This window comes from Ranitomeya variabilis, chromosome 4 (genome assembly GCF_051348905.1).
Source record: "Ranitomeya variabilis isolate aRanVar5 chromosome 4, aRanVar5.hap1, whole genome shotgun sequence".
NCBI lineage: Eukaryota > Metazoa > Chordata > Amphibia > Anura > Dendrobatidae > Ranitomeya > Ranitomeya variabilis.
Genome location: NC_135235.1, coordinates 386,495,472 through 386,521,124, shown reverse-complemented (window position 1 = coordinate 386,521,124; position 25,653 = coordinate 386,495,472). Strand labels below are relative to the sequence as shown.

The following is a 25,653-nucleotide window of genomic DNA, read 5'->3' as shown; positions in this document are numbered from 1 at the left end:
TGAACGCAGTAAAAAAAAAAAAAAAGCAAAAAACAACGCTTTATTATCATACCGCCGAACAAAAAGTGGAATAACATCTGATCAAAAAGACGGATATAAATAACCATGGTATCGCTGAAAACATCATCTTGTCCCGCAAAAACGAGCCGCCATACAGCATCATCAGCGAAAAAATAAAAAAGTTATAGTCCTCAGAATAAAGCGATGCAAAAATAATTATTTTTTCTATAAAATAGCTTTTATCGTATAAAAGTGCCAAAACATAAAAAAATGATATAAATGAGGTATCGCTGTAATCGTACTGACCCGAAGAATAAAACTGCTTTATCAATTTTACCAAACGTAGAACGGTATAAACGCCCCCCCCCCCAAAAAAAAAAAAAGAAATTCATGAATAGTTGGTTCTTGGTCATTCTGCCTCACATATAAAAAGCGATCAAAAATGTCACGTGCCCGAAAATGTTAGCAATAAAAACTTCAACTCTTCCTGCAAAAAACAAGACCCACATGACTCTGTGGACCAAAATGTGGAAAAATTATAGCTCTCAAAATGTGGAGACGCAAAAAATATTTTTTGCAATAAAAAGCGTCTTTTAGTCTGTGACGGCTGCCAATCATAAAAGTCAGCTAAAAACCCCCGCTATAAGTAGTAAATCAAACCCCCCTTCATCACCCCCTTAGTTAGGGAAAAATAATTAAATTAAAAAAATGTATTTATTTCCATTTTCCCATTAGGGTTAGGATTAGGGGTAGGGTTAGGGCTAGGGTTAGGGTTGGGGCTAGGGTTAGAGTTGGGGCTAGGGTTAGAGTTGGGGCTAGGGTTAGGGTTTGTTAGAATTGGGGTTTTCCACTGTTTAGGCACATCAGGGGATCTCCAAACGCGATATGGCGTCCGATCTCAATTCCAGCCAATTCTGCTTTGAAAAAGTAAAACAGTGCTCCTTCCCTTCCGAGCTCTCCCATGCGCCCAAACAGGGGTTTACCCCAGCATATGGGGTATCTGCGTACTCAGGACAAATTGGACAACAAGATTAGGGGTCCAATTTCTCTTGTTACCCTTGGGAAAATAAAAATTTGGGGGCTAAAAAAACATTTTTGTGGAAAAAAAATGATTTTTTTATTTTCACGGCTCTGCGTTATAAACTGTAGTGAAACACTTGGGGGTTCAAAGTTCTTACAACACATCTAGATAAGTTCCTTGAGGGGTCTAGTTTCTAATATGGGGTCACTTGTGGGGGGTTTCTACTGTTTAGGTACATTAGGGGCTCTGCAAACGCAATGTGACGCCTGCAGACCAATCCATCTAAGTCTGCATTCCAAATGGCGCTCCTTCCCTTCCGAGCTCTGCCATGCGCCCAAACAGTGGTTCCCCCCCCCACATATGGGGTATCAGCGTGCTCCGGACAAATTGGACAACAACTTTTGGGGTCCAGTTTCTCCTGTTACCCTTGGGAAAATACAAAACTGGGGGCTAAAAAATAATTTTTGAGGAAAAAAAATGATTTTTTATTTTCACGGCTCTGCGTTATAAACTGTAGTGAAACACTTGGGGGTTCAAAGCTCTCACAACACATCTAGATAAGTTCCTTAGGCAGTCTAGTTTCCAAAATTGTGTCACTTTTGGTGGGTTTCAATGTTTAGGCACATCAGTGGCTCTCAAAATGCAACATGGCGTCCTGTTATGAGCTGGTGATTTAGGAGCAACATGGGACGTACTCGGGAGGAGGTGGTACCTGTACTGACCGCAGTTCCTGAGCTTAACACAACACTAGAAGTAGCCGTGGGATGTTCCTGTCACTCCCTAGACACCTCGTCACAGCCGGAGGACTAACTACCCCTAAAGATAGAAACTGGAAAGCTATCTTGCCTCAGAGAAAATCCCCAAAGGATAGGACAGCCCCCCACAAATATTGACTGAGAGTGGAGAGGGAAATGACATACGCAGAATGAAACCAGGATGTAGCAAAGGAGGCCAGTCTAACTAGATAAATAGAACAGGAAAGAATACTGTGCGGTCAGTATTAAAAACTAGAAAAATCCACCACAGAGTTTACAAAAATCTTCACACCTGACTAAAGGTGTGGAGGGTAAATCTGCTTCCCAGAGCTTCCAGCTTAACTGAATAAATCCATACTGACAAGCTGGACTAGAAAAAACATAGAAAGTGCAGAAAGATTAAGTCCACAACAAGTGGACTGCAAAAGAACAAAGCAAGGACTTATCTTTGCTGAACTGGTCAGAATATCAGGGAAATCCAAGCAGAGATGTGAATCCAACCAGGAACCATTGACAACTGGCACAGGCTGAAGGATAGAACCAGGCTAAATAGTCGAGCCAGAAAGACAATCAGTGGAAGCAGCTGCTGACTACTAAATCCAAGGAGCAGCAGTACCACTTAAAACCACCGGAGGGAGCCCAAGAGCAGAACTAGCAAAAATGCCACTTACAACCACCGGAGGGAGCCCAAGAGCGGAATTCACAACAGTACCCCCCCCCCCTTGAGGAGGGATCACCGAACCCTCACCAGAGCCCCCAGGTCGATCAGGACGAGCCAAGTGAAAAGCACGAACCAAATCGGAGGCATGGAAATCGGAGGCAACAACCCAAGAATTATCCTCCTGGCCATAACCCTTCCACTTGACAAGATACTGAAGCCTCTGCCTCGAAAAACGAGAATCCAAAATTTTCTCCACCACATATTCCAACTCCCCATCAACCAACACCGGGGCAGGAGGATCAACAGAGGGAACAACGGGCACCACATATCTCCGCAACAAAGATCTATGGAAAACATTATGGATGGCAAAAGAGGCTGGAAGGGCCAAACGAAAAGATACCGGATTGATAATCTCAGAAATCTTATAAGGACCAATAAACCGAGGCTTGAACTTAGGGGAAGAAACCTTCATAGGAACATGACGAGAAGATAACCAGACTAAATCCCCCACCCGAAGCCGGGGACCAACACACCGACGGCGGTTAGCAAAACGTTGAGCCTTTTCCTGAGACAACGTCAAATTGTCTACCACATGAGTCCAAATCTGCTGTACCTGTCCATTACAGAATCCACACCAGGACAATCAGACGGCTCAACTTGCCCCGAAGAAAAACGAGGATGAAAACCAAAATTACAAAAGAAAGGCGAAACCAAAGTAGCCGAACTAGCCCGATTATTAAGGGCAAACTCGGCCAACGGCAAGAAAGCCACCCAATCATCCTGGTCAGCAGACACAAAGCATCTCAAATAGGTTTCCAAGGTCTGATTAGTTCGCTCAGTTTGGCCATTTGTCTGAGGATGAAATGCCGAAGAAAAAGACAAATCAATGCCCATCCTAGCACAAAAGGCCCGCCAAAACCTAGAAACAAACTGGGAACCTCTGTCAGACACAATATTCTCCGGAATGCCATGCAAACGAACCACATGCTGAAAAAACAATGGAACCAAGTCAGAGGAGGAAGGCAATTTAGGCAAAGGTACCAAATGGACCATTTTAGAGAACCGGTCACAAACCACCCAGATAACAGACATCTTCTGGGAAACAGGAAGATCCGAAATAAAATCCATGGAAATATGCGTCCAGGGCCTCTCAGGGACCGGCAAAGGCAAAAGCAACCCACTAGCACGGGAACAACAAGGCTTGGCCCGGGCACAAGTCCCACAGGACTGCACAAAAGAACGCACATCCCGCGACAAGGAAGGCCACCAAAAGGACCTAGCAACCAAATCTCTGGTACCAAAAATCCCAAGATGACCAGCCAACACCGAACAATGAACCTCAGAAATTACCTTACTTGTCCATCTATCAGGAACAAACAGCTTCCCCACAGGACAGCGGTCAGGTTTATCAGCCTGAAATTCCTAAAGCACCCGCCGTAAATCAGGGGAGATGGCAGAAAGAATCACCCCTTCCTTAAGAATGCCAACCGGCTCAAGGACTCCAGGAGAATCAGGCAAAAAACTCCTAGAGAGGGCATCAGCCTTAACATTCTTAGATCCCGGAAGATACGAGACCACAAAATCAAAACGGGAGAAAAACAGGGACCATCGAGCCTGTCTAGGGTTCAGCCGCTTGGCCGACTCGAGGTAAATCAGATTCTTATGATCGGTCAAGACCACAACGCGGTGCTTGGCTCCCTCAAGCCAATGTCGCCACTCCTCAAATGCCCACTTCATAGCCAACAACTCCCGATTGCCGACATCATAATTGCGCTCCGCAGGCGAAAACTTTCTGGAAAAAAAGGCACACGGTTTCATCAAAGAACCATCAGAACTCCTCTGAGACAAAACGGCCCCTGCCCCAATCTCAGAAGCATCAACCTCAACCTGAAAAGGAAGAGAAACATCCGGCTGACGCAGCACAGGGGCAGAAGTAAATCGGCGTTTAAGCTCCTGAAAGGCCTCAACAGCCGCAGAGGACCAATTCGTCACATCAGCGCCTTTCTTCGTCAAATCGGTCAGGGGCTTAACCACACTGGAAAAGTTGGCAATGAAACGGCGATAAAAATTAGCAAAGCCCAAAAATTTCTGAAGACTCTTCACAGATGTGGGTTGAATCCAGTCATGAATGGCTTGGACCTTAACAGGGTCCATTTCTATAGACGAGGGAGAAAAAATAAAACCCAAAAAAGAGACTTTCTGAACTCCAAATAGGCACTTAGACCTCTTCACAAATAAAGCATTATCACGAAGGATCTGGAGTACCATCCTGACCTGCTTCACATGAGACTCCCAATCATCGGAAAAAATCAAAATATTATCCAAATATACAATCATGAATTTATCAAGATAATTCCGGAAAATATCATGCATGAAGAACTGAAATACAGAAGGAGCATTAGAGAGCCCGAAAGGCATCACAAGGTATTCAAAATGGCCTTCGGGCGTATTAAATGCAGTTTTCTATTCGTCACCCTGTTTAATATGAACAAGATTATATGCCCCTCGAAGGTCAATCGTAGTAAACCAACTAGCCCCCTTGATCCGATCAAACAAATCAGAAAGCAAAGGTAAAGGGTATTGGAATTTGACCGTGATCTTATTAAGAAGGCGATAATCAATACAGGGTCTCAAGGAGCCATCCTTCTTGGCAACAAAAAAGAATCCCGCTCCCAATGGTGATGAAGACGGCCGAATATGCCCCTTCTCTAAAGACTCCTTAACATAACTCTGCATAGCGGCATGCTCTGGTACAGACAGATTGAAAAGTCGGCCCTTAGGGAACTTACAGCCAGGAATCAAGTTAATAGCACAATCAGTCCCTATGTGGAGGAAGGGAACTGGACTTGGGCTCATCAAATACATCCTGGAAATCCGACAAAAACTCAGGAACTTCAGAAGAGGGGGAAGAGGAAATTGACATCAAAGGAACGTCACTATGTACCCCTTGACAACCCCAACTAGTCACAGACATAGATTTCCAATCCAGCACAGGATTATGTCCCTGTAACCATGGAAAACCCAGTACAACAACATCATGCAAATTATGCAACACCAGAAAACGGCAATCTTCCTGATGTGCTGGAGCCATGCACATGGTCAGCTGGGTCCAATACTAAGGTTTATCCTTGGCCAACGGCGTAGCATCAATGCCCCTCAAAGGAATAGGGCTCTGCAAAGGCTGCAAGGAAAAACCACAGCGCCTGGCGAATTCCAAGTCCATCAAGTTCAGGGCAGCGCCTGAATCCACAAATGCCATGACAGAAAAGGACGATAATGAGCAAATCAAGGTCACAGATAAGAGAAATTTAGGCTGTACAGTACTGATGATAACTGACCTAGCGACCCTCTTAGTACGCTTAGGGCAATCAGAAATAACATGAGCAGAATCACCACAGTAAAAACACAGCCTATTCTGGCGTCTGAATCCCTGCCGTTCTGCTCTAGTCAAAATCCTATCACATTGCATAGGCTCAGGACTCTGCTCAGAGGACACTGCCATATGGTGCACAACTTTGCGCTCGCGCAGGCGCCGATCAATCTGAATGGCTAGAGACATAGATTCGCTCAAACCAGCAGCCGTGGGGAACCCCACCATAACATCTTTAAGGGCTTCAGAAAGACCCTTTCTGAAAATTGCTGCCAGAGCCTCCTCATTCCATTTAGTGAGCACAGACCATTTTCTAAATTTCTGGCAGCATACTTCTGCCGCTTCCTGACCCTGACACAGGGCCAACAAGGTCTTTTCTGCATGATCCACAGAATTAGGTTCGTCATACAATAATCCGAGCGCTTGAAAAAATGCGTCTACATTAAGCAATGCCGGATCCCCTGATTCAAGGGAGAATGCCCAGTCCTGAGGGTCACCACGCAGCAGAGAGATGACAATTTTAACCTGCTGAATGGAATCACCAGAGGAACGGGGTTTCAAGGCAAAAAACAATTTGCAGTTATTTTTAAAGTTCAAAAACTTGGATCTGTCCCCAAAAAACAAATCAGGGGTTGGAATTCTAGGCTCTAAAGCCGGAGTCTGGACAACATAATCTTGGATACTCTGTACTCTTGCAGCAAGTTGATCCACACGAGAAAACAAACCCTGAACATCCATGCCAGCGCCAAAATCCTGAACCACCCAGAGATTAAGAGGAAAAAAAAGACAAAACAGACTGCAGAAAAAAAAATGGCTCAGAACTTCCTTTTCCTTCTTTTGAGATGCATTTAATTCATTTTTTGGCCAGTTGTACTGTTATGAGCTGGTGGTTTAGGAGCAACATGGGACGTGCTCGGGAGGAGGTGGTACCTGTACTGACTGCAGTTCCTGAGCTTAACACAACACTAGAAGTAGCCGTGGGATGTTCCTGTCACTCCCTAGACACCTCGTCACAGCCGGAGGACTAACTACCCTTAAAGATAGAAACAGGAAAGCTATCTTGCCTCAGAGAAAATCCCCAAAGGATAGGACAGCCCCCCACAAATATTGACTGAGAGTGGAGAGGGAAATGACATACGCAGAATGAAACCAGGATGTAGCAAAGGAGGCCAGTCTAACTAGATAAATAGAACAGGAAAGAATACTGTGCGGTCAGTATTAAAAACTAGAAAAATGCACCACAGAGTTTACAAAAATCTCCACACCTGACTAAAGGTGTGGAGGGTAAATCTGCTTCCCAGAGCTTCCAGCTTAATTGAATAAATCCATACTGACAAGCTGGACTAGAAAAAACATAGAAAGTGCAGAAAGATTAAGTCCACAACAAGTGGACTGCAAAAGAACAAAGCAAGGACTTATCTTTGCTAAACTGGTCAGAATATCAGGGAAATCCAAGCAGAGATGTGAATCCAACCAGGAACCATTGACAACTGGCACAGGCTGAAGGATAGAACCAGGCTAAATAGTCGAGCCAGAAAGACAATCAGTGGAAGCAGCTGCTGACTACTAAATCCAAGGAGCAGCAGTACCACTTAAAACCACCGGAGGGAGCCCAAGAGCAGAACTCGCAAAAATGCCACTTACAACCACTGGAGGGAGCCCAAGAGCGGAATTCACAACGGCGTTCCATCTCAATCCCTGTCAATTTTGCATTGAAAAGTCAAACAGCGCTCCTTCCCTTCCGAGCTCTGCCATGCGCCCAAACAGTAGTTTACCCCCACATATTGGGTATCAGTGTACTCGGGACAAATTGCACAACAAATTTTGGGGTCCAATTTCTTCTCTTACCCTTGGGAAAAGAAAAAATTGGGGGCGAAAAATCATTTTTGTGAAAAAATATGATTTTTTATTTTTACGGCTCTGCATTATAAACTTCTGTGAAGCACTTGGTGGGTCAAAGTGCTCACCACACATCTAGATAAGTTCCTTAGGGGGTCTACTTTCCAAAATGGTGTCACTTGTGGGGGGGTTTAATGTTTAGGCACATCAGGGGCTCTCCAAACGCAACATGGCGTCCCATCTCAATTCCAGTCAATTTTGCATTGAAAAGTCAAATAGCGCTCTCTCCCTTCCGAGCTCTGCCATGCGCCCAAACAGTAGTTTACCCCCACATATGGGGTATCGGCGTACTCAGGACAAATTGTACAACAACTTTTGGGGTCCATTTTCTCCTGTTACCAATAAATCAAATTGGAGCTGAAGTAAATTTTGTGTGAAAAAAAGTTAAATGTTCATTTTTATTTAAACATTGCAAAAATTCCTGTGAAACGCCTGAAGGGTCCCTTAGGGGTGGAGCCGCATATTCATTGCTGTAATGAGCAGTAACGGTGACCGCTCACTACAGGAAGAAAATGCGTCGACGGGGAACAGACGTGAAGGGACCTCTCCGGGAGCAGGTGAGTATGACTGGGGCAGTGCGCGATATTCACCTGGTCCTCGTTCCACCGTCGGCGCTGCTGTGTCTTCTGCAGTGACGCTCAGGTCAGAGGGCGCGGTGATGCGATTAGTGCGTGCCGCCCTATTCCTGAACATCGGTGCAGAGGATGGGAAGACACAGCGGCGGTCAGCGGTGGAACGGGGAGCAGGTGACTATAGCAAGTGCCGGGGGCCCAAGAGGTGAGTATGTAATTTTTTTAATTTTTTTAATCGCAGCAACAGCATATGGGGCAAATATCTGTATGGAGCATCTTGTGTGGCCATGTGCAGCACTATATGGGGCAAGTGTCTGTATGGAGCATCTTATGGCCATGTGCAGCATGATATGGGGGCAAATATCTGTATGGGGCATCTGTATGGGGCCATGTGCAGCATGATATGGGGGCAAATATCTGTATGGGGCATCTGTATGGGGCCATGTGCAGCATCATATGGGGCTATGTGCAGCATGATATGGGGACAAATATCTGTATGGGGCATCTGTATGTGGCCATGTGCAGCATGATATGGGGGCAAATATCTGTATGGGGCATCTGTATGTGGCCATGTGCAGCATGATATGGGGGCAAATATCTGTATGGAGCATCTTATGTGGCCATGTGCAGCATGATATGGCGACAAATATCTGTATGGGGCATCTGTATGGGGCCATGTGCAGCATTATATGGGGCCATGTGCAGCATGATAGGGGGGCAAATATCTGTATTGAGAATCTTATGGGGCCATAATCCACATTTGTGGAGCATTATACGGGGCAAATGTCTGTATAGAGCATCTTGTGGGGTCATAATCAGCATTTGTGCAGCATTATATGGGGCATATTTTAATATGGAGCATCTTATGGAGCCCATCAAAAACTGTATGGAGCATTATATGGGGCTCCTGATTCAATATGGATATTCAAAAACACTTAACCTACTGATGTCTCAATTAATTTTACTTTTATTGGTATCTATTTTTATTTTTGAAATTTACCAGTAGCTGCTGCATTTTCCACCCTAGGCTTATACTCGAGTCATTAAGTTTTCCCAGTTTTTTGTGGCAAAATTAGGGGGGTCGGCTTATACTCGGTTCGGCTTATACTCGAGTATATACGGTAAGTATTTTGTGTGACATATCTCTGTGATTTAAGGGCATAAAAATTCAAAGTTGGAAAATTGCAAAATTTTCAAAATTTTCGCCAAATTTCCATTTTCTTTCACAAATAAATGCAAGTCATATCGAAGAAATTTTACCACTATCATGAAGTACAATATGTCATGAGAAAATGTCAGAATCATCAGGATCCGTTGAAGCGTTCCAGCGTTATAACCTCGTAAAGGGACAGTGGTCAGAATTGTAAAAATTGGCCCAGTCATTAACGTGCAAACCACCCTTGGGGCTTAAGGGGTTAAAGGATACATGAAAACTTATTATTTTGTGATCACTATTCCCCAAGTGCCCCCAACCCTTATATTTGCTATGCGGTCTGGCCTGTTGGTTAATATTAGGTCTAGCAGTGCCCCCCTTCTTGTTGGGTACTGAACCAGTTGTGGAAGGTAATTGTCTCTCATAGTCGTCAAAAACCTATTACCTTTACTGGAACTGCAGGTTTCTGTTCCCCAATCTATTTCAGGGTAGTTGAAGTCCCCCATAATAATGACTTCTCCTTGAGTCGCAGCTTCATTTATTTGTTTTACGAGGATATTCTCTTTTGCTTCCATTATTTTTGGAGACTTATAACTAACCCCTATCAGTTAATTATTATTTTTCCCCCTCCCCTTATCTCCACCACAGGGACTCTACATTTTCATTACATTCACCTATATTATCACGCAGGATGGGTTTTAAGGATGATTTTACATAAGGCCCCGTCTCACATAGCGATTTACCAACGATCACGACCAGCGATACGACCTGGCCGTGATCGTTGGTAAGTCGCTGTGTGGTCGCTGGGGAGCTGTCACACAGACAGCTCTCTCCAGCGACCAACGATCAGGGGAACGACTTCGGCATCGTTGAAACTGTCTTCAATGATGCCGAAGTCCCCCTGCAGCACCCGGGTAACCAGGGTAAACATCGGGTTACTAAGCGCAGGGCCGCGCTTAGTAACCCGATGTTTACCCTGGTTACCAAAAAAAAAAAAAAACAGTACATACTCGCCTTTCGGTGTCAGTCAGGTCCCTTGCCGTCTGCTTCCTGCTCTGACTGAGCCGCTGTACAGTGAGAGCAGAGCGCAGCGGTGACGTCACTGCTGTGATCTGCTCTCACTTTCCGGCCGGCAGTCAGAGCAGGAAGCAAACGGCAAGGGACCTGACGGACATCAGATGGTAAGTATGTAGGGTTTGTTTTTTTTTTACATTTACGCTGGTAACCAGGGTAAACATCGGGTTACTAAGCGCAGCCCTGCGCTTAGTAACCCGATGGTTACCAGTGAAGACATCGCTGGATCGGTTTCACACACACCGATTCAGCGATGTCAGCGGGACCTCAACGACCAAAAAAAGGTCCAGGCCATTCCGACACGACCAGCGATCTCGCAGCAGGGGCCTGATCGCTGGTACGTGTCACACATAGCGAGATCGCTACTGAGGTCGCTGTTGCGTCACAAAACTAGTGACTCAGCAGCGATCTCGCTAGCGATCTCGCTATGTGAGACGGGGGCTATAGAGACACACACCTCCCCCTCGCTTATCTGTACAGTCATTTCTTAACAGACTATAACCCTGCAAGTTAACAGCCCAGTCATGGCTCTCATCCAGCCATGTTTCAGATATGCTCCAACAACATTAGTTCTAATTCCTCTATTTTGTTGGTGAGGCTTCTGGCATTAGTATACATGCACTTTAAATATCTCTCTGTACCTCTATTCTTTCTTAAATTAACTGTTCTAACCCCACCCCCCATGCCACCGCCACCCCCAACTTCCTTATTTGTGCCCAGGTCTCTTACTGCACTATCTTCCCCTCCAATAAAATGAATACCCTCCCCCCCAATCCCTAGTTTAAACACTCCTCCAACCTTCTAGCCATTCTCTCCCCCAGCACAGCTGCACCTTCCCAATTGAGACGCAGCCCGTCCCTAGCGTAGAACCTGTAGCCAACTGAGAAGTCGGCCCAGTTCTGCAGGAACCCAAACCCCTCCTTCCTACACCAATTCTTGAGCCACTTATTAACCTCCCTAATCTCCCGTTGCCCCTCTGGCGTGGCACGTGGTACAGGCAGTATCTCAGATAATACCACCTTGGAGGTCCTTGCTTTCAGCTTGCAGCCTAATTCCCTGAAATCATCTTTAAGGACCTTCCACCTACCTCTCACTTTGTCATTTGTGCCAATGTGCACCATGACCGCTGGTTCCTCGCCAGCCCCTCCCAGTTATCTGTCAACCCGATCAGCGATGTGTCAGACTCGAGCGCCAGGTAGGCAGCACATTGTTTGACGATCCCTGTCTTTGTGACAGATTGCCCTATCTGTTCCCTTAATAATTGAGTGCCCCCACTAGCAGCACCTGTCTGGCCTGTACTGCTCTCCTATTTCCCTCCTTACTGTAGCAGTCACTCCTCCGGCTTTCAGAGGAGACCTATGATCATGTGACAGGGTCACTTATGGGCGGAATTAGCAATGCACTTCCGGTAAGCACGAGTTAAATGCCGCTGTCCAAAATTGACAGTGGCGTTTAACTATTTAACAGCCGCAAGTGGATCGATTCCCTCCGCGGCTGTTGCGGTCACACGTCAGTTATATAAATCAGCAAGGTGTGGGCTCCGGCGCTGAGGGGAGGGGAGTCTGACATTGGTGTACCATTACGCCCAACGTTGAAAAGGGGTTAAAAAAATGACACATATTTGGTATCGGTGTGTTCAGAAATAACGGTAAACGATGTAACAAGAAAAAAAAAATAGAAACATCAAAATTAATAAAATGCAATAACGAGTGATAAAAACATTGTATCTACCCCAAAATAGTATCAATAAAAATATCAGCTCGGGGAGCAAAAAATAAGCCATCACCCAGGCTCAGAAAAAACGGAGATGCTACAGGTCTCAGAAAATGGCGACGTAAGCACTTTTTTTTTTCTTACAAATTTTGGATTTTCTTTTAACTACTTAAATAACAAAGAACCTATACATGTTTGGTGTCTACGTACTCTTACTGACCTGGGGAATTGTATTACCAGGTCAGTTTTAGCATTTAGTGAACATGGTAATTTAAAAAAACAATAGTAGAATTTCACCTTTTTTTTGCAATTTCACCGCACTTGGAATTTTTTTCCAGTTTTCTAGTACACTATATGGTAAAAGCAATGGTGTCGTTCAAAAGCACAACCTGCCTGTACAACTGTGCAAACAGCGTTCACAGGCTAATTGATTTTATATTTTCATAGTTCAGGCTTTTACGGACATTTATTTATTTTTTTTCATTTAGGCTACTTTTACACTTGCTGTGTTTTTTGCTGCCCGTTTTTACGGGTCTTTTTTGTGGGCCGTATTGCTGTAATTTTCACGGTATTCCGCAAAAACGGGCGGCAAAAAATGTTCTTGGATCGCCTTTTTTCTGGTTTGGAAAAGTAGGGAAGAATAAAAGGAAGTTGTCAACAAAATTGAAAAAAAAAAAAAAAAGGAAATTGTCAAGGAACAATAAAGAAATAAAAAACTCTAGTGCCATTTTCTTCTGGTCTTCACAGTGTGCAGAGCTCTGTGTCCTTTGTTTGTTGCAAACCTTGGATTTCACTTTTCTGAACATGTCGAGGCGTTTTGAAGATGATGTGAGTCTGTGTTGGTTGCTTAACCAGCATTTAGAGCATGAGAAGAGAGCAGCAGCTGCACTTGCACCAAGGAGGCTGTGGGTGCACCCAATTCTGTTGCAGCGTTCGTGGAAGGGTCATTTCCATACGCTATACAGTGACTTGCCCGGAGAAATTCTTTACATACTGCCGTATGTCCGTGGCTACTTTTGACTTGCTGTTGTCAGAGGTGCGGCCCTGGATTTCTTTTAAGGATACCAGAATGCGTCGCTGCATATCTCCGGAACAGCGGCTTATTGTGACATTGAGGTAATGACAACCTTATTTTAAATAACTAATTGAGGATTTTAATGTTTCATAATAGATTACTAATGTCTACCTCCCCCTTTTTTTAAATTTACAGATTCCTTGCAGCAGGCAACTCTTTCTCTGCACTTCATTTTGAGTTCCTGTTAGGGATTACTACAGTGTCCAAGATAGTCGCACATACCTGTTTGGTATTGTAGGAGCGCCTTAAGGAAATTGTTTTGGCTCCACCAAAGCAGGAAGACTGGCTAGCTATAGCAGAGGACTTCCAAGCAAACGCACAGTTTGCACACTGTATCGGTGCACTGGATGGGAAGTATATACGGGTCAAAAACCTGGCCTTCTCCGGCTCAAAATTTTTCAATTATAAACATTTTTTTCTTTTGTACTAATGGCTATTGCTGACAGCAATTCTAATTTTGTAATGGTCAGCATTGGGGCTTATGACAGCACATCTGATGCAAGGATTTGGAGTAGCTCTCGAATTGAGTACCATTTGGAGAACAACCAATTAAATGTCCCCGAACCTGCTGCATTACCGGACTACTCTAACCACCAACTTTCATATGTCCTGGTTGCTGATGAGGGTTTTGGACTCTCCCCAAATGTCATGCAGCCATTTCCCCGACGATCTTCAGATTACTGGAAAAGGATCTTTAATTATAGGCTTACTAGAGCACGAAGGTACATTGAGTGTGCCTTTGGGATCCTGTCGGCGAAGTGGCGTGTACTCATGAGCTGCATGGAAGTAGGGCCAGAGAGTGCAGCCAATATTGTTAAGGTGTGTGTGGTGTTACACAATTTTGTTAGACGGCATGAAGTTAACCAAGAACCCTTGCTTTCTGTGGAAACTCCATCGGACAACACAATCAACCCCTCGGATCAGCAAGTTAATTTTGGTCGCCCTGCTGCAGCTGCAGTTGCAATTCGAGAGGTTTTTGCAGATTATTTTGTGTCTTCCCAGGGAGCCGTCTCCTGGCAGCAGGTGGCCATTTCATCAAATGAATATTAGGACCCAAAGTGTGGATTGTGGCGGCTGATTTCGCTTTACTTACATATCGCAATAAAAAAACACAAAGTTACTTAGCTAAATTTTATTAATTTAACAAAAAAAATGTATTGGTAAAAATATTTTGTACATAAATATTTTTTAAATAAAAAAAAACAAACATTTCCCACATGACCTTAAAAAAAAAAAAAAAAAAAAAAAAAAGGCATCTGTATTTACAACAGGTCAGGTTGCAATTCTATTTACATATTAAGGAAATTAGGGATGTCATGGTCAAGCATCCCCGTCTGGGAATGCTCCGAAGATTGAGGAGTGCTAAAAAGACAAAATGAGCCCTGAAATTGCAATGTGCCCCCAGAAGACTGTGGCAGAGTTGCAGTAGCCTGATGCTGCATGAAAGAATCGCGTACCCTACGCCTCGTTGACTGCTTAAACCCATCAATAGCCTCCTCCAAATCAATCGGATATGGTTTGTGAGTACATATGTAGATTACACTGTTGATCATGCTAATGCAGCTCTGCTTGTTTTCCAGGAGCACATTGCGAAAATATGGGCTGAAGCTCCGTAAAAGCTACTCCTCCTGGCCTTTTGGGTTTTTTTTTTTTTTTAAATTCAAGAATCTCTTGGGATGTCTCAGATGGAGGCATCATTTCTAGGGCAGAAGCAGTAGCAGCAGCTCTCACCCACGGCTCCCTCCACTTGTGCTTGGCTGAGACGGAATGTCCACACTGACCACCCTTTCTGCAGGACATTCGGAACTTTCTTCTGCAATCATGCTTGGTTCGCTTGACTCAAAAGAAGTACTGCTGCTAGACTGCTGCTGCTGTGATTGGGTGGGCTCTGCTGGTAGACTTTCTTCAGTTCTGAAAATGAGAACAGACAAGTTAAGTAGCCAGACAACAAACATCAACATGGAGGGTACACATTTATATATAATATATATATAATGTATGTATACTTACTCGCGTATGCCAAGGACAGGAAGCGGAAATTAAAGCTGTTTGGTAAATCTGTACGGCTTCTTTTCTTCACCACCAGCCTCTCCAGACCTATCCCTCTCTGCTTTGGCCTTTAATTCTCTTTAATTGGTCCCTGGCAGATCCCCACTTGGTCATAATGGATTTCACTGTAGTGGAAGAAAAAACATAACTCAATTTTGCACTTTTTAAATTGTAAACAACAAGTATATCATGTCATTTGCTGAGTACTTACATATCAAGTCTTGCTCCTTGTTATCTGCGCTCTGCCAGCGGTGGGATGAGGGATTAAGCCACATCCTCCCAGGCTCGCTCTTTCACGTCCCTGTCGTGATAGCTCTCACGCCTGGAATCCCAAATGCAGGGATGAATCTGAAGCAGATAAAGGGGGTGATCAGCAAAAGCATATTTTGGGAAAGAAAACCGCACTTAAATAATATGACTAATCCGCAACCCCTCTTTTGCAGACTCTGCCAAACCCCTCTTTTGCACTGTATGTAACCCCTTTTGCACTCTGAAAACCCCTCTTTTGCACACTCAGCCAACCCTTCATTTGCACTCTATGCAACTCCTCTATCTCTTAAAGGGAACCTGTCACCCCCCTCAGGCATTTGTAACTAAAAGAGCCACCTTGTGCAGTACAAAAGCTGCATTCTGACAAGGTGACTCTTTTAGTTATGATAAGGGATTTAGGGACAATAATAAAGCAAGAAGAGGCGGCACCCGGCGCGCACAGGCCCGGAGTGACGGCTGTGCTGCGTCTGATTAGGAAGGCAAGACCCGCCTCACTGGCGGATTCAGGGTAAGAGGGGGCCCATTTTATAAGTGATTATTTCAGCGTGTGCAGGCATCATAACTAAAAGAGTCACCTTGTCAGAATGCAGCATTTGTGCTGCACAAGGAGGCTCTTTTAGTTACAAACGCCTGTGGGGGGTGACAGGTTCCCTTTAACACCCCCTCCCATCTCTGTATGGCACCCATCACAACAAAAAACAACAGTACCCATGGTCCCCCATAAATGCAGCCTCCCCTTACACTCCTCTACAACGAAGGGGGGGCTTTTCAGCACCCCTACATACCTGAACGATGATTCTCTCCAGATCTATCTTGTATCTTGTCTCTCTGTAAGCATGTAGTGATAAACTTCATAGTGATAAACAGGAAGTACATGGGAGTGTCCTATAAAAATATATATGTATATGTACAATACGCTCACAGTGAGTTCCCCAATTATCGGTCTAGTAGTGCAAACAGCCTCAGTCTCCTTTGTTAATTGTCCTGATGATAGGGAGAAGCAGACCCCCTTCCTGGCTGTGACCTTTGACAACATCCAAACTTTGCCTGGTATAAATGGTACACGACTGGACAATGTGAAAGACTCTGAATATGTACATAGTTCTATTAATCATGCTATCTCTCACCATACACAGGACTACACAATAGTGAAAAAGACTAGTGTGGATTGCGTGACACTTGGCAACCATCACTGCATGTCATTAGGCTGGAGACGACCTCAGAGTCCCATTAATCTGTCTCCGCCCCACTCATTAATGCCTGAGCGTAAAACCAAGGTGAAGATCCTAGAACTTGCCAACAAGATCCTACAGATACTGACAGAAGAGGTGAGCGCTTATGAGGATGCACCATAACTAACCATGGGATCGATCTGAGTAATCAGTCTGTGTTTGTTACTTGTATCAGGTTCCTGTAAGGTGTCAAGACATCGCTGTCTATTTTTCTATGGAGGAGTGGGAGCATTTAGAAGGACACAAGGATCAGTACAAGGACGTCATGAATGTCAGTCACCAGACTTTTGCAACACCAAGTAAGGTTCGTTTTAAAGGGGTTAGCAACTCCAGTGAGGGAGCATTCACCCCCCACTCTCTAATCACAGAATCTCCAGTAGGAAAAATAGCTTACATTCTAAACCTCCTTGATGTAGAATTGCACAATGGACATAGGAGAGTGGGTAAATTACGCATCGCTAGGGGATGCGGAGACCAATTGAAATAGAAAGCATTAACCATTCAAGTTCCTTTTGAAGCCCTGACACTCTGCAGTGCCTAAATGACTGAAAGAGGATGTCTTTTGTGGAGAGACAGCCATAGAGTAAGCTTTGAAAGGAAGAGAAGCGAATATCGAACACCTTTGTCTACTTATTGTGCTCTCCAGGATGAGCTTCCTTTCATCAAAACATCTTTGGTAGCCACTGGGGCAACTGTGGAAAGTTATGAATATTTGGGTTTGTTTAGATCTGATATTTATGGGATGTACATCTTCAACTTCAGGACTAATCTGGGAAGAATATGCATATTTTTCCTAACTGTGACACCTGTCTATAAGCCCTAAATCCATAGTGGCCAGATAGTAAACATGACATGGTGGTGCCAGCTATCTAAGGAAAGGTAATATCCTGATAAAAAAAATATGGTGGCAATTTCTGTGATCGTCAAGAGTAAAGTTATTGCTAATGTTGGGAATTTAATACAATCCTGAAGGGCTGAGAACATCCCGGCCCACATGGGGTCGTCAGTGAGGAGGTGTGTGGGTGTAACATAGGTGCTAATAAAAGGTGAAGGCAAATTATGACGAGCGTACCCGTGACATTTGGCATAGAAGCGTTTGAAGCTTTTACAGGAGATGTCCGAAGCAGGCGGCCATTGGGGGGAGGTGTTGTCTTTGTTGGTCTTGCATTTAAATGCGGTTTAAGACCTCTGGAAGAGCGTTAACTTGGGCGCTCTTCCACAGTTCTGGCTGGAGCAGTTGGAGCAGCAAATACAGCTGTAGGTCCAGCTCAGAATGGAAAGAGCGTCGTTTGACTTTTTGAATGCAAAATTTCCTGGAATAATTAGCAGACGCCATGTCACATTTGAAGACCCCCTGATGTGCCTAAACATTGGAAAAACCCTAAAAGTGACCCTATTTTGGAAACTAGACCCTCAAGGAATGTATCTAGATGTGTGGTGAGAACCTTGAACCCCCAGGTGCTTCACAGAAGTTTATAACATTGAACCGTAAAAATAAAAAAATCACATCTTTCATCCAAAAATGTTTTTTAGCAACAAATTTTGCATTTTCACAAGGTTAACATGAGAAAATGGAGCCAAAAATGTGTTGTGCAATTTCTCCTGAGTACGCCAATTCCTCATATGTGGTCGAAAATGACTATTGAGGCACAGTGCAAAGCTCAGAAGGAAAGAAGCTCCATATTAGAGTTCAAATTTTTCTGGACTGGTTTGAGGGTGCCAAGTCACATTGGTACAGCACCTGAGGTGCCAAAACAGCAGAACTCCCCCATAAAAGACACCATTTTACAAACTACACCTCTCAATGATTTCATCTAAGGGTGCAGTGATCATATTGACACCACGAGGTGGGTTACAGAATTTTATACCATTGGGTAGTGAAGAAAAAAATAATTACCGTATATACTCGAGTATAAGCCAAGATTTTCAGCCCATTTTTTTGGGCTGAAAGTCGTTCTCTTGGCTTATACTCGAGTCATACCCAGGGGTCGGCAGGGGAGGGGGAGCGGGGGCTGTCTAATTATACTCACCTGCACCTGGCGTGGTCCCTGCACGTCTTTTCCTCGGCGCTGCAGCTTCTTCCTGTACTGAGCGGTCACATGGTACCGCTCATTACAGTAATGAATATGCGGCTCCACCTCCCATAGGGGTGGAGTCGCATATTCATTACTGTAATTAGCGGTAACGGTGACCGCTCAATACAGGAAGAAGCAGCAGCGCCGGGGAAGCAGGGACTGCACTGCGCCAGGAGCAGGTAAGTATAACTGGGAGGGGAGCGCAGCGCTGCGCGATATTCACATGCTCCTCATTCCGGGCGCCGCTCCGTCTTCAGCGTCTATACGGGGCAAGTGTCTGTATGGGGCCATAATCAACGTTTGTGCAGTACTATATGGGGCAAGTGTCTGTATGGAGCATCTTATGGGGCCATAATCAACGTTTGTGCAGCAGTATATGGGGCAAGTGTCTGTATGGGGCCATAATCAACGTTTGTGCAGTACTATATGGGGCAAGTGTCTGTATGGAGCATCTTATGGGGCCATAATCAAAGTTTGTGCAGGATTATATGGGGCAAATATCTTTATGGAGCATCTTATGGGGCCATAATCGTTATTGCATAACTATATGGCGCAAATATCTTTATGGAGCATCTTATGGGGCCATAATTAACGTTTGTGGAGCATTATATGGGGCAAGTGTCTGTATGGAGCATCTTATGGAGCCATAATCAAGGTTTGTACAGCACTATATGGGGCAAACATCTTTATGGAGCATCTTATGGGGCAATAATCAAGGTTTGTGCAGCACTATATGGGGCAAATATCTCTATGGAGCATCTTATAGGGCCATAATCAACATTTGTGCAGCATTATATTGGGCAAATGTGTTTATGGAGCATCTTATGGGGCCATTATTAACCTTTATGCAGGATTATATGGGGCATATTTTAATATGGAGCATCTTATGGGGCCATCATAAACTTTATGGAGCATTATATGGGGCTCCTGATTCAATATGGATATTCAAAAACACTTAACCTACTGATGTCTCAATTAATTTTACTTTTATTGGTATCTATTTTTACTTTTGACATTTACCGGTAGCTGCTGCATTTGCCACCCTAGGCTTATACTCGAGTAATTAAGTTGTCCCAGTTTTTTGTAGCAAAATTAGGGGGTCAGCTTATACTCGGGTCGGCTTATACTCGAGTATATATGGTACATTTTTTAACCACCAAAATTTTGTTTTAGCCTCAGATTTTACATTTTCACACTGGAAAATGGGTGAAAATGTCACCAAAATTTGTCCCACAATTTCTGCTGAACATGGTGAGACTTGGGAGGGACAGAGGTCTATTTGCCTTTTGGAGCACAGATTTTCCTAGAATAGTTTGCGGACTCCATATACAGAGCCACTAAGTGCTAGAAGAGCAGAATCCATCCTCAAGTGAACCCATTTTGGAAACTATACCCCTTTAGGAGTTAATCTACATGTGTAGTGATATTTCCGTTAACAGATAACGGACCTGAGTAGAGACTACAGTAAGTGCACAAAACTGTGGCTGATGACACTTTTATGCAATCCTAAACAGACGTGCACCGACGGATCACAGGCCATTTACTTAATGTTTTTGATCACATTTATCCGGCGCTCTACTCTGACCACTTATTTTGGGGTTTCCATCTAAATCTCTGAGTGATGTGATTCAGATGAAACCCCCAAGGGATCCATTCACTATAATGAGGGAGAAGAGTTACTCTGGGCTCCATCTGACCTCTGTTCAGCATTGTCCTTCTTTTCAGAAACACACAAAACTGTGGCCAACAGCACTTTAATGCAATCCTAAAAAGACAGACACCGCCGGATCACAGGTCCTATGGCGTCCACAGTGCCTCTATCTGCCTCATTATAGGGACTCTTCTGCCAAAGGTTCCGTCTGAATCACATATTTCAGAGATTTACACGGAAACCCCGATGCAAGCGCTCAGCGCGGGATAAATGTGCATCGAGTCTTACTGCGATCTTTAGGAGGTAGAATGAAAAAAATCAACAGCAGGTGAAGAATTGGTTCTATTTTTTAACACCGTTCTTCTTATAGGCGACTTTATTCTTCGGGTCGGTGCGATTACAGAGATACCAGATGTATATCAGGTTTTTATGTTTGGCTGCTGTCACACACTAAAGGACGCTTTTTATTGCAAAAAAAATAGTTTTTGCATCACCATATTTTGAGAGCTATAATTTTTCCATATTTTGGCCCTCAGAGTCATGTGAGGGCTTGATTTTTGTGGGACGAGCTGACTTTTTTATTTTGATTTTTGTGGGACGAGCTGACTTTTTTATTTTGATTTTTGTGGGACGAGCTGACTTTTTTATTTTGATTTTTGTGGGACGAGCTGACTTTTTTATTGGTACCATTTCCAGGCACATGACATTTTTTGATCGCTTTCTATTTCGGTTTTTGGGAGACAGAGTGAACAAAAACCAGCAATTCAGGAATTGCTTTTTGGGATTTGTTTTACACCGTTCTGTGTGTAGTAAAATTGGTACAGCAGCTTTATTGTTCGGTCAGTACGATTACAGCGATACCCAACGCGATAACGTTGTCCTGATGGAAGCGCACAGGGAGTGATGCTCCTCGATTTCACTGTCATTAGTGACATCGGCATCAGAGGGGTTAAATGAATGTGATCGGTGCTAGCACCGATCATGGGCGTTGCTGCGGGGTGTCAGCTCTCACATACAGCTGACACCCACACCTGATCGCCACAGCGTGAGGCCACGCGATCGGTGCACCATACTGTACTGCTCTTTGCGGGAACAGAGCTCACGCAGAGCAGTAGTAGTACGGCGCATGTAGGGAAGGGGTTAAAGGAATTAACTACTGGGATAGTTTTAGGCTAAGTTCACGCTATGCGTTTTTGCAGCATTTTTTATGCAAATTTTCAACTGCATTTTACAGTACCAGCATAGTCTATGAGATTTCAGAAATCTCATGCACACTACTTGTTTGTTTTTTTTATCAGGATTTTGTGCTTTGTATTTTTTTTGCACAATGGAGCATGTCACTTCTTTCAGCGTTTTTCACCCATTGAGATGAATTGAAAAAAAAATGCACCAAAATGCAGGTATCCGGTTTTGCTTTTGTTTTTGTACTTAAACCTGATTCTATAGAATAGGACTCTTTTTTTCCAACACTAAATCAGGAACTTTGCCATGTTTTACAAACTGTCAGTGCTGCACTGACAAACTGTGAGCAAGTTTGCGAGCTCTGGTGATCACCGGGTCACCATGGCAACAATCGCCCCCTCGTGATGATGTCACTGGGTTGCCAATCGGAGATCATAGGGGGCTCCCACCCTCTACTTGCCTGCTAAATACTGCAATCAAAATCGATCCCAGTATTTAGGGAGTTAAAGTGCCGAGAGCGCCCCTGCAGGCAGTGTTGGGTGTCAGCTGTCAGAATCAGCTGACACCTAGCGGTGATCGCTCGCGCACATCATCGCCATGACGTATCTATACGTCGAAGGTCATTAAGTACCAGGCGACCTGGACATATGCATACATCAAAGGTTATAAAGGGGTTAAACGGAGCTGTGCCATTCCCCTTAGTTTAGTGTTTATGGAGCGCCCCCACACCGCCGCAGGGCCGAGGGGTACCCGGAGCCGGGCCTCTGGGATCTCAGTCCTGGGGTTGTCACGGTGGCTAGACCCGGTCCGTGGCCCTGTCTGTCAGTGGGGGACGTCCGGTGCAATAAGTGGTGTTGTAACGGTGCAGTTGTGGGGTGCAGGTCGCGATAAATAATGAGGACACCAGGTTGCAGTCTCTTTACCTCTTTACTGAAGATCTCTGGGTCCTCAATCCAGAATACGGCTCACCAGGCTGCGCAAGTCCGGCCGATCCAATGACACTTCCAGAGTTCTCTTCACAGGAGGAAATCTGTGCCTTCCCCCTAGCGCTATGTGTTGTAGTCCTTCCCTGCTGTGCTTACGGAAAGTACCCCACAACTGTTGTGTCTGTTTCTGATGTTCCCTCACAACTCGACTAGATGATGTTCTGCTAATCCTCCGTCCCTCCCTGAGGTTCGGGTAGGAACGGCACCCGTTTGACGGGTAGGCCTGGAGTTCTTCCGGGACCCTAGAGACGCCCCTCTCCCACAATTGCCTCCCAAGACTTCATAGGTGATTTGAGTTAGACAGCCCGCCTGAGACTGACTGTCCTGCCGCTGTTTGGAGTATTGCTTGAAGCTGAATGTTGTTCTACTCCCTCGGCGTTCCGGCCACCGGTATTGCGCCTCAGTAGGATGTTGCTCCGGTCTTACAGCACGACTCCTACTGGTATTTCTCCTTTGCGTGATCCCGTTTCTCACTCAGCACAATCTATCTCTCTTCTAATCCTTTCTTGGGCACCGCCGCTACCCGGAGCAGGCACGGTCCCGTTACGTTCGTTCTTGTTGCCAAGCCTCTGTCAGGATCCCACCCCTGACAGAGACCCTACTGTAACACCCTCTGCCACAAGGTGTTGCCTGGTTCCAACCCAGTCAGCTTTCTGATCTAACTTCCTGCCTGACCCCCAGTTTACCCACTATGGTGGGGAGTGGCCTAATGAATAGCACCCTTAGCTCCCCCCGGAGGCCCGGCTGTGAAATGTATTGGTGTCTGTGATACCTGATCAGATGAACTCCTTCAGTGCCATCGGACGCACCATAGCTCCCCATAGTGGCGGAGCCACAGTACTGCAACGACCAGGACTCTGGGGCGCTGCACTCCCCCCTGGTTAAACACAGTACTCCGGGACTGGGAAGAAAACAACAATACAAGTTTAGCAAAAAGACATAGAGTTTGGTTGAGTGCAATAACAATAAGTATACTTGAACAAGCTTCCCTTTATGGGAGGTGAGGACACTTGAACGTTACAAAACATGGTTAAATATCATAGCAACATGCTATAATTAACTTTCCTTACCCAACCGGGTATTCTACTAAGTGCAAAAATTGTTGAACAATAATTTAACATTGCCTTTAAGGACATACACTCTGTATCCACCAAAGACCTTCCTATAATCACATTATAAGGTAAATTAACTTTTTTTCATTCTCCTTCTTTGAATCTGCAGGACCGCCTGTCCTATCGGCACCAGACCTACTGCCTCTCCTTTCTGTTACAGGACCGCCCCGTTCAGCCAGGGCCTACTGCCTTTTCAACTACTATACACAGTATAGAACATAACATACTTTCGGGTTTGAGAACACTGAGCCATCTACATATGGCTCCTAAGAGGACCTACCACCTAACCCCTACGGGTTCACTCTCTGTCCTCGGTATCACATTATTAACTCTTCTTCTTACAATAACTAACTTCTTATGGAGGACTCAGGGTCTACCTTCTATCCCCATCTTCTATCAACATTATCAAATATCAAACTTCCATCTTTACTCTTCTTACTCTATGCAGGACTCTGTCTACCCCTACGGGCCTACTGCATCTTTCCTCTAACTCTCATTCTTTCTTCTTAAGGACATTATCAACATTTCTTTGTCTTACAGCCAACTAGTTCAATACAAGTAACTTCAACATATAAGCATTATCATGTTCTTTCAAGCATTATCATCACATTACTGTTCTTAAAACAGTATCACTCATAAGTACATAGTTGTTCATCCCCTTTAAGAGGGGATAAAGTCTTTCTGAGGTAGTACGTCTTCTCAGACTACCAGTCCATACTCAGCAAAGGCTCCGGTGCGGTATCTTCGCAAAGAGTCTCTTTCTAAGTAAAACCAGTAGGAAGCGCCTTTAAGAAGGTGCAAACTATTTACAAAAAAGTTTGTATCACGCACTGTTCATGATTACGGCAGTTCTGTAAACTTTTGTGCAAACTTGAGAACATAAACAAAACAACAAGGATCCCGGGTCAGCAGAGGGATCCATAAGGAATTAACCCTGGACGGGTTTAGCAGCAAACAGTCAACAAACAGTTAAAAGAAGAACTATTTACACTTTCAGGTTTCCGAGGTTTATTCTCTTGGTAGGTTGCCAGACATCAGCTGATGGTGGACACCTCCCGACCGTGCAGGCTTCAGCCCTTGGTCCACAGCTGATGCGGCGGTAGTTTGTTCCCTCTCTTTCCAGTCCTTCCATTGTAGGATCAAGTACCGCTTATATTGTTCCCAACTCAGCACGGCAACGGTGTGACCTTCTCGCCGGACCCCATCCAGCCCAATTCGGGGGGCCTCCCACCGGAGGATAACTCCCTCCGGGCTCACATCTACGAACTCCCCCGTCTGGGTCGGTGGCAGAGGTATCAGCCTCCCCGTTGCGCCGGGGGATAATACCCCTAGCCCCGCCAAGAGGAAACGGTTATTGTGGGGGCTGGGATCGATCGCAGGATCGGGATCGGTCGGGGGAGCAGGGACGCTTTCTATACCTGCGTCTGATGTAATTCCACCGATGTCGGTCCGTTCCATTAACGAGGACGCTGGAGTCGGCTGCAGCCCGGACCGCGGCTCCGCCCCGGCAATCTCCGTATACGGCTCCGCTCCCCATAGCTCTTCTTCGGCTAGTTCCGAGATCGGGATAGGTAGGCTCAGCTCCACTACCGGCTCCGAGGAACTCAGGTCCTCCCGCTGCGGTGGACGCGGGTCCTCCTCTGATGAATGAGGACAAGCCGGGTTCACCTCGCCGTTGTTCGGGCCCCCTCTGTTCATCGTCGCTGTCTGGCATTCGAGGGCAAGGCATGTATCTGACTCTGCCATTTCTCCAAGGTCGAGCTCCTCCTTCACCTCGTTCCCGCCGTCGCAAGTCAGGGGGCG

General features: G+C 45.1%; 1 protein-coding gene across 1 annotated transcript in view; it reads left to right on the top strand.

Moving 5' to 3' along the window:
* Positions 1-25,653, top strand: part of ADAT3 (adenosine deaminase tRNA specific 3) — a 227,467-nt gene that overhangs the window by 43,972 nt on the left and 157,842 nt on the right. Inside the window, exons 3-4 of the mRNA XM_077250852.1 lie at positions 16,749-16,940; positions 17,020-17,143. Coding sequence (XP_077106967.1) covers positions 16,749-16,940; positions 17,020-17,143 — 316 coding nt within the window. The remainder of the gene's footprint in view (positions 1-16,748; positions 16,941-17,019; positions 17,144-25,653) is intronic.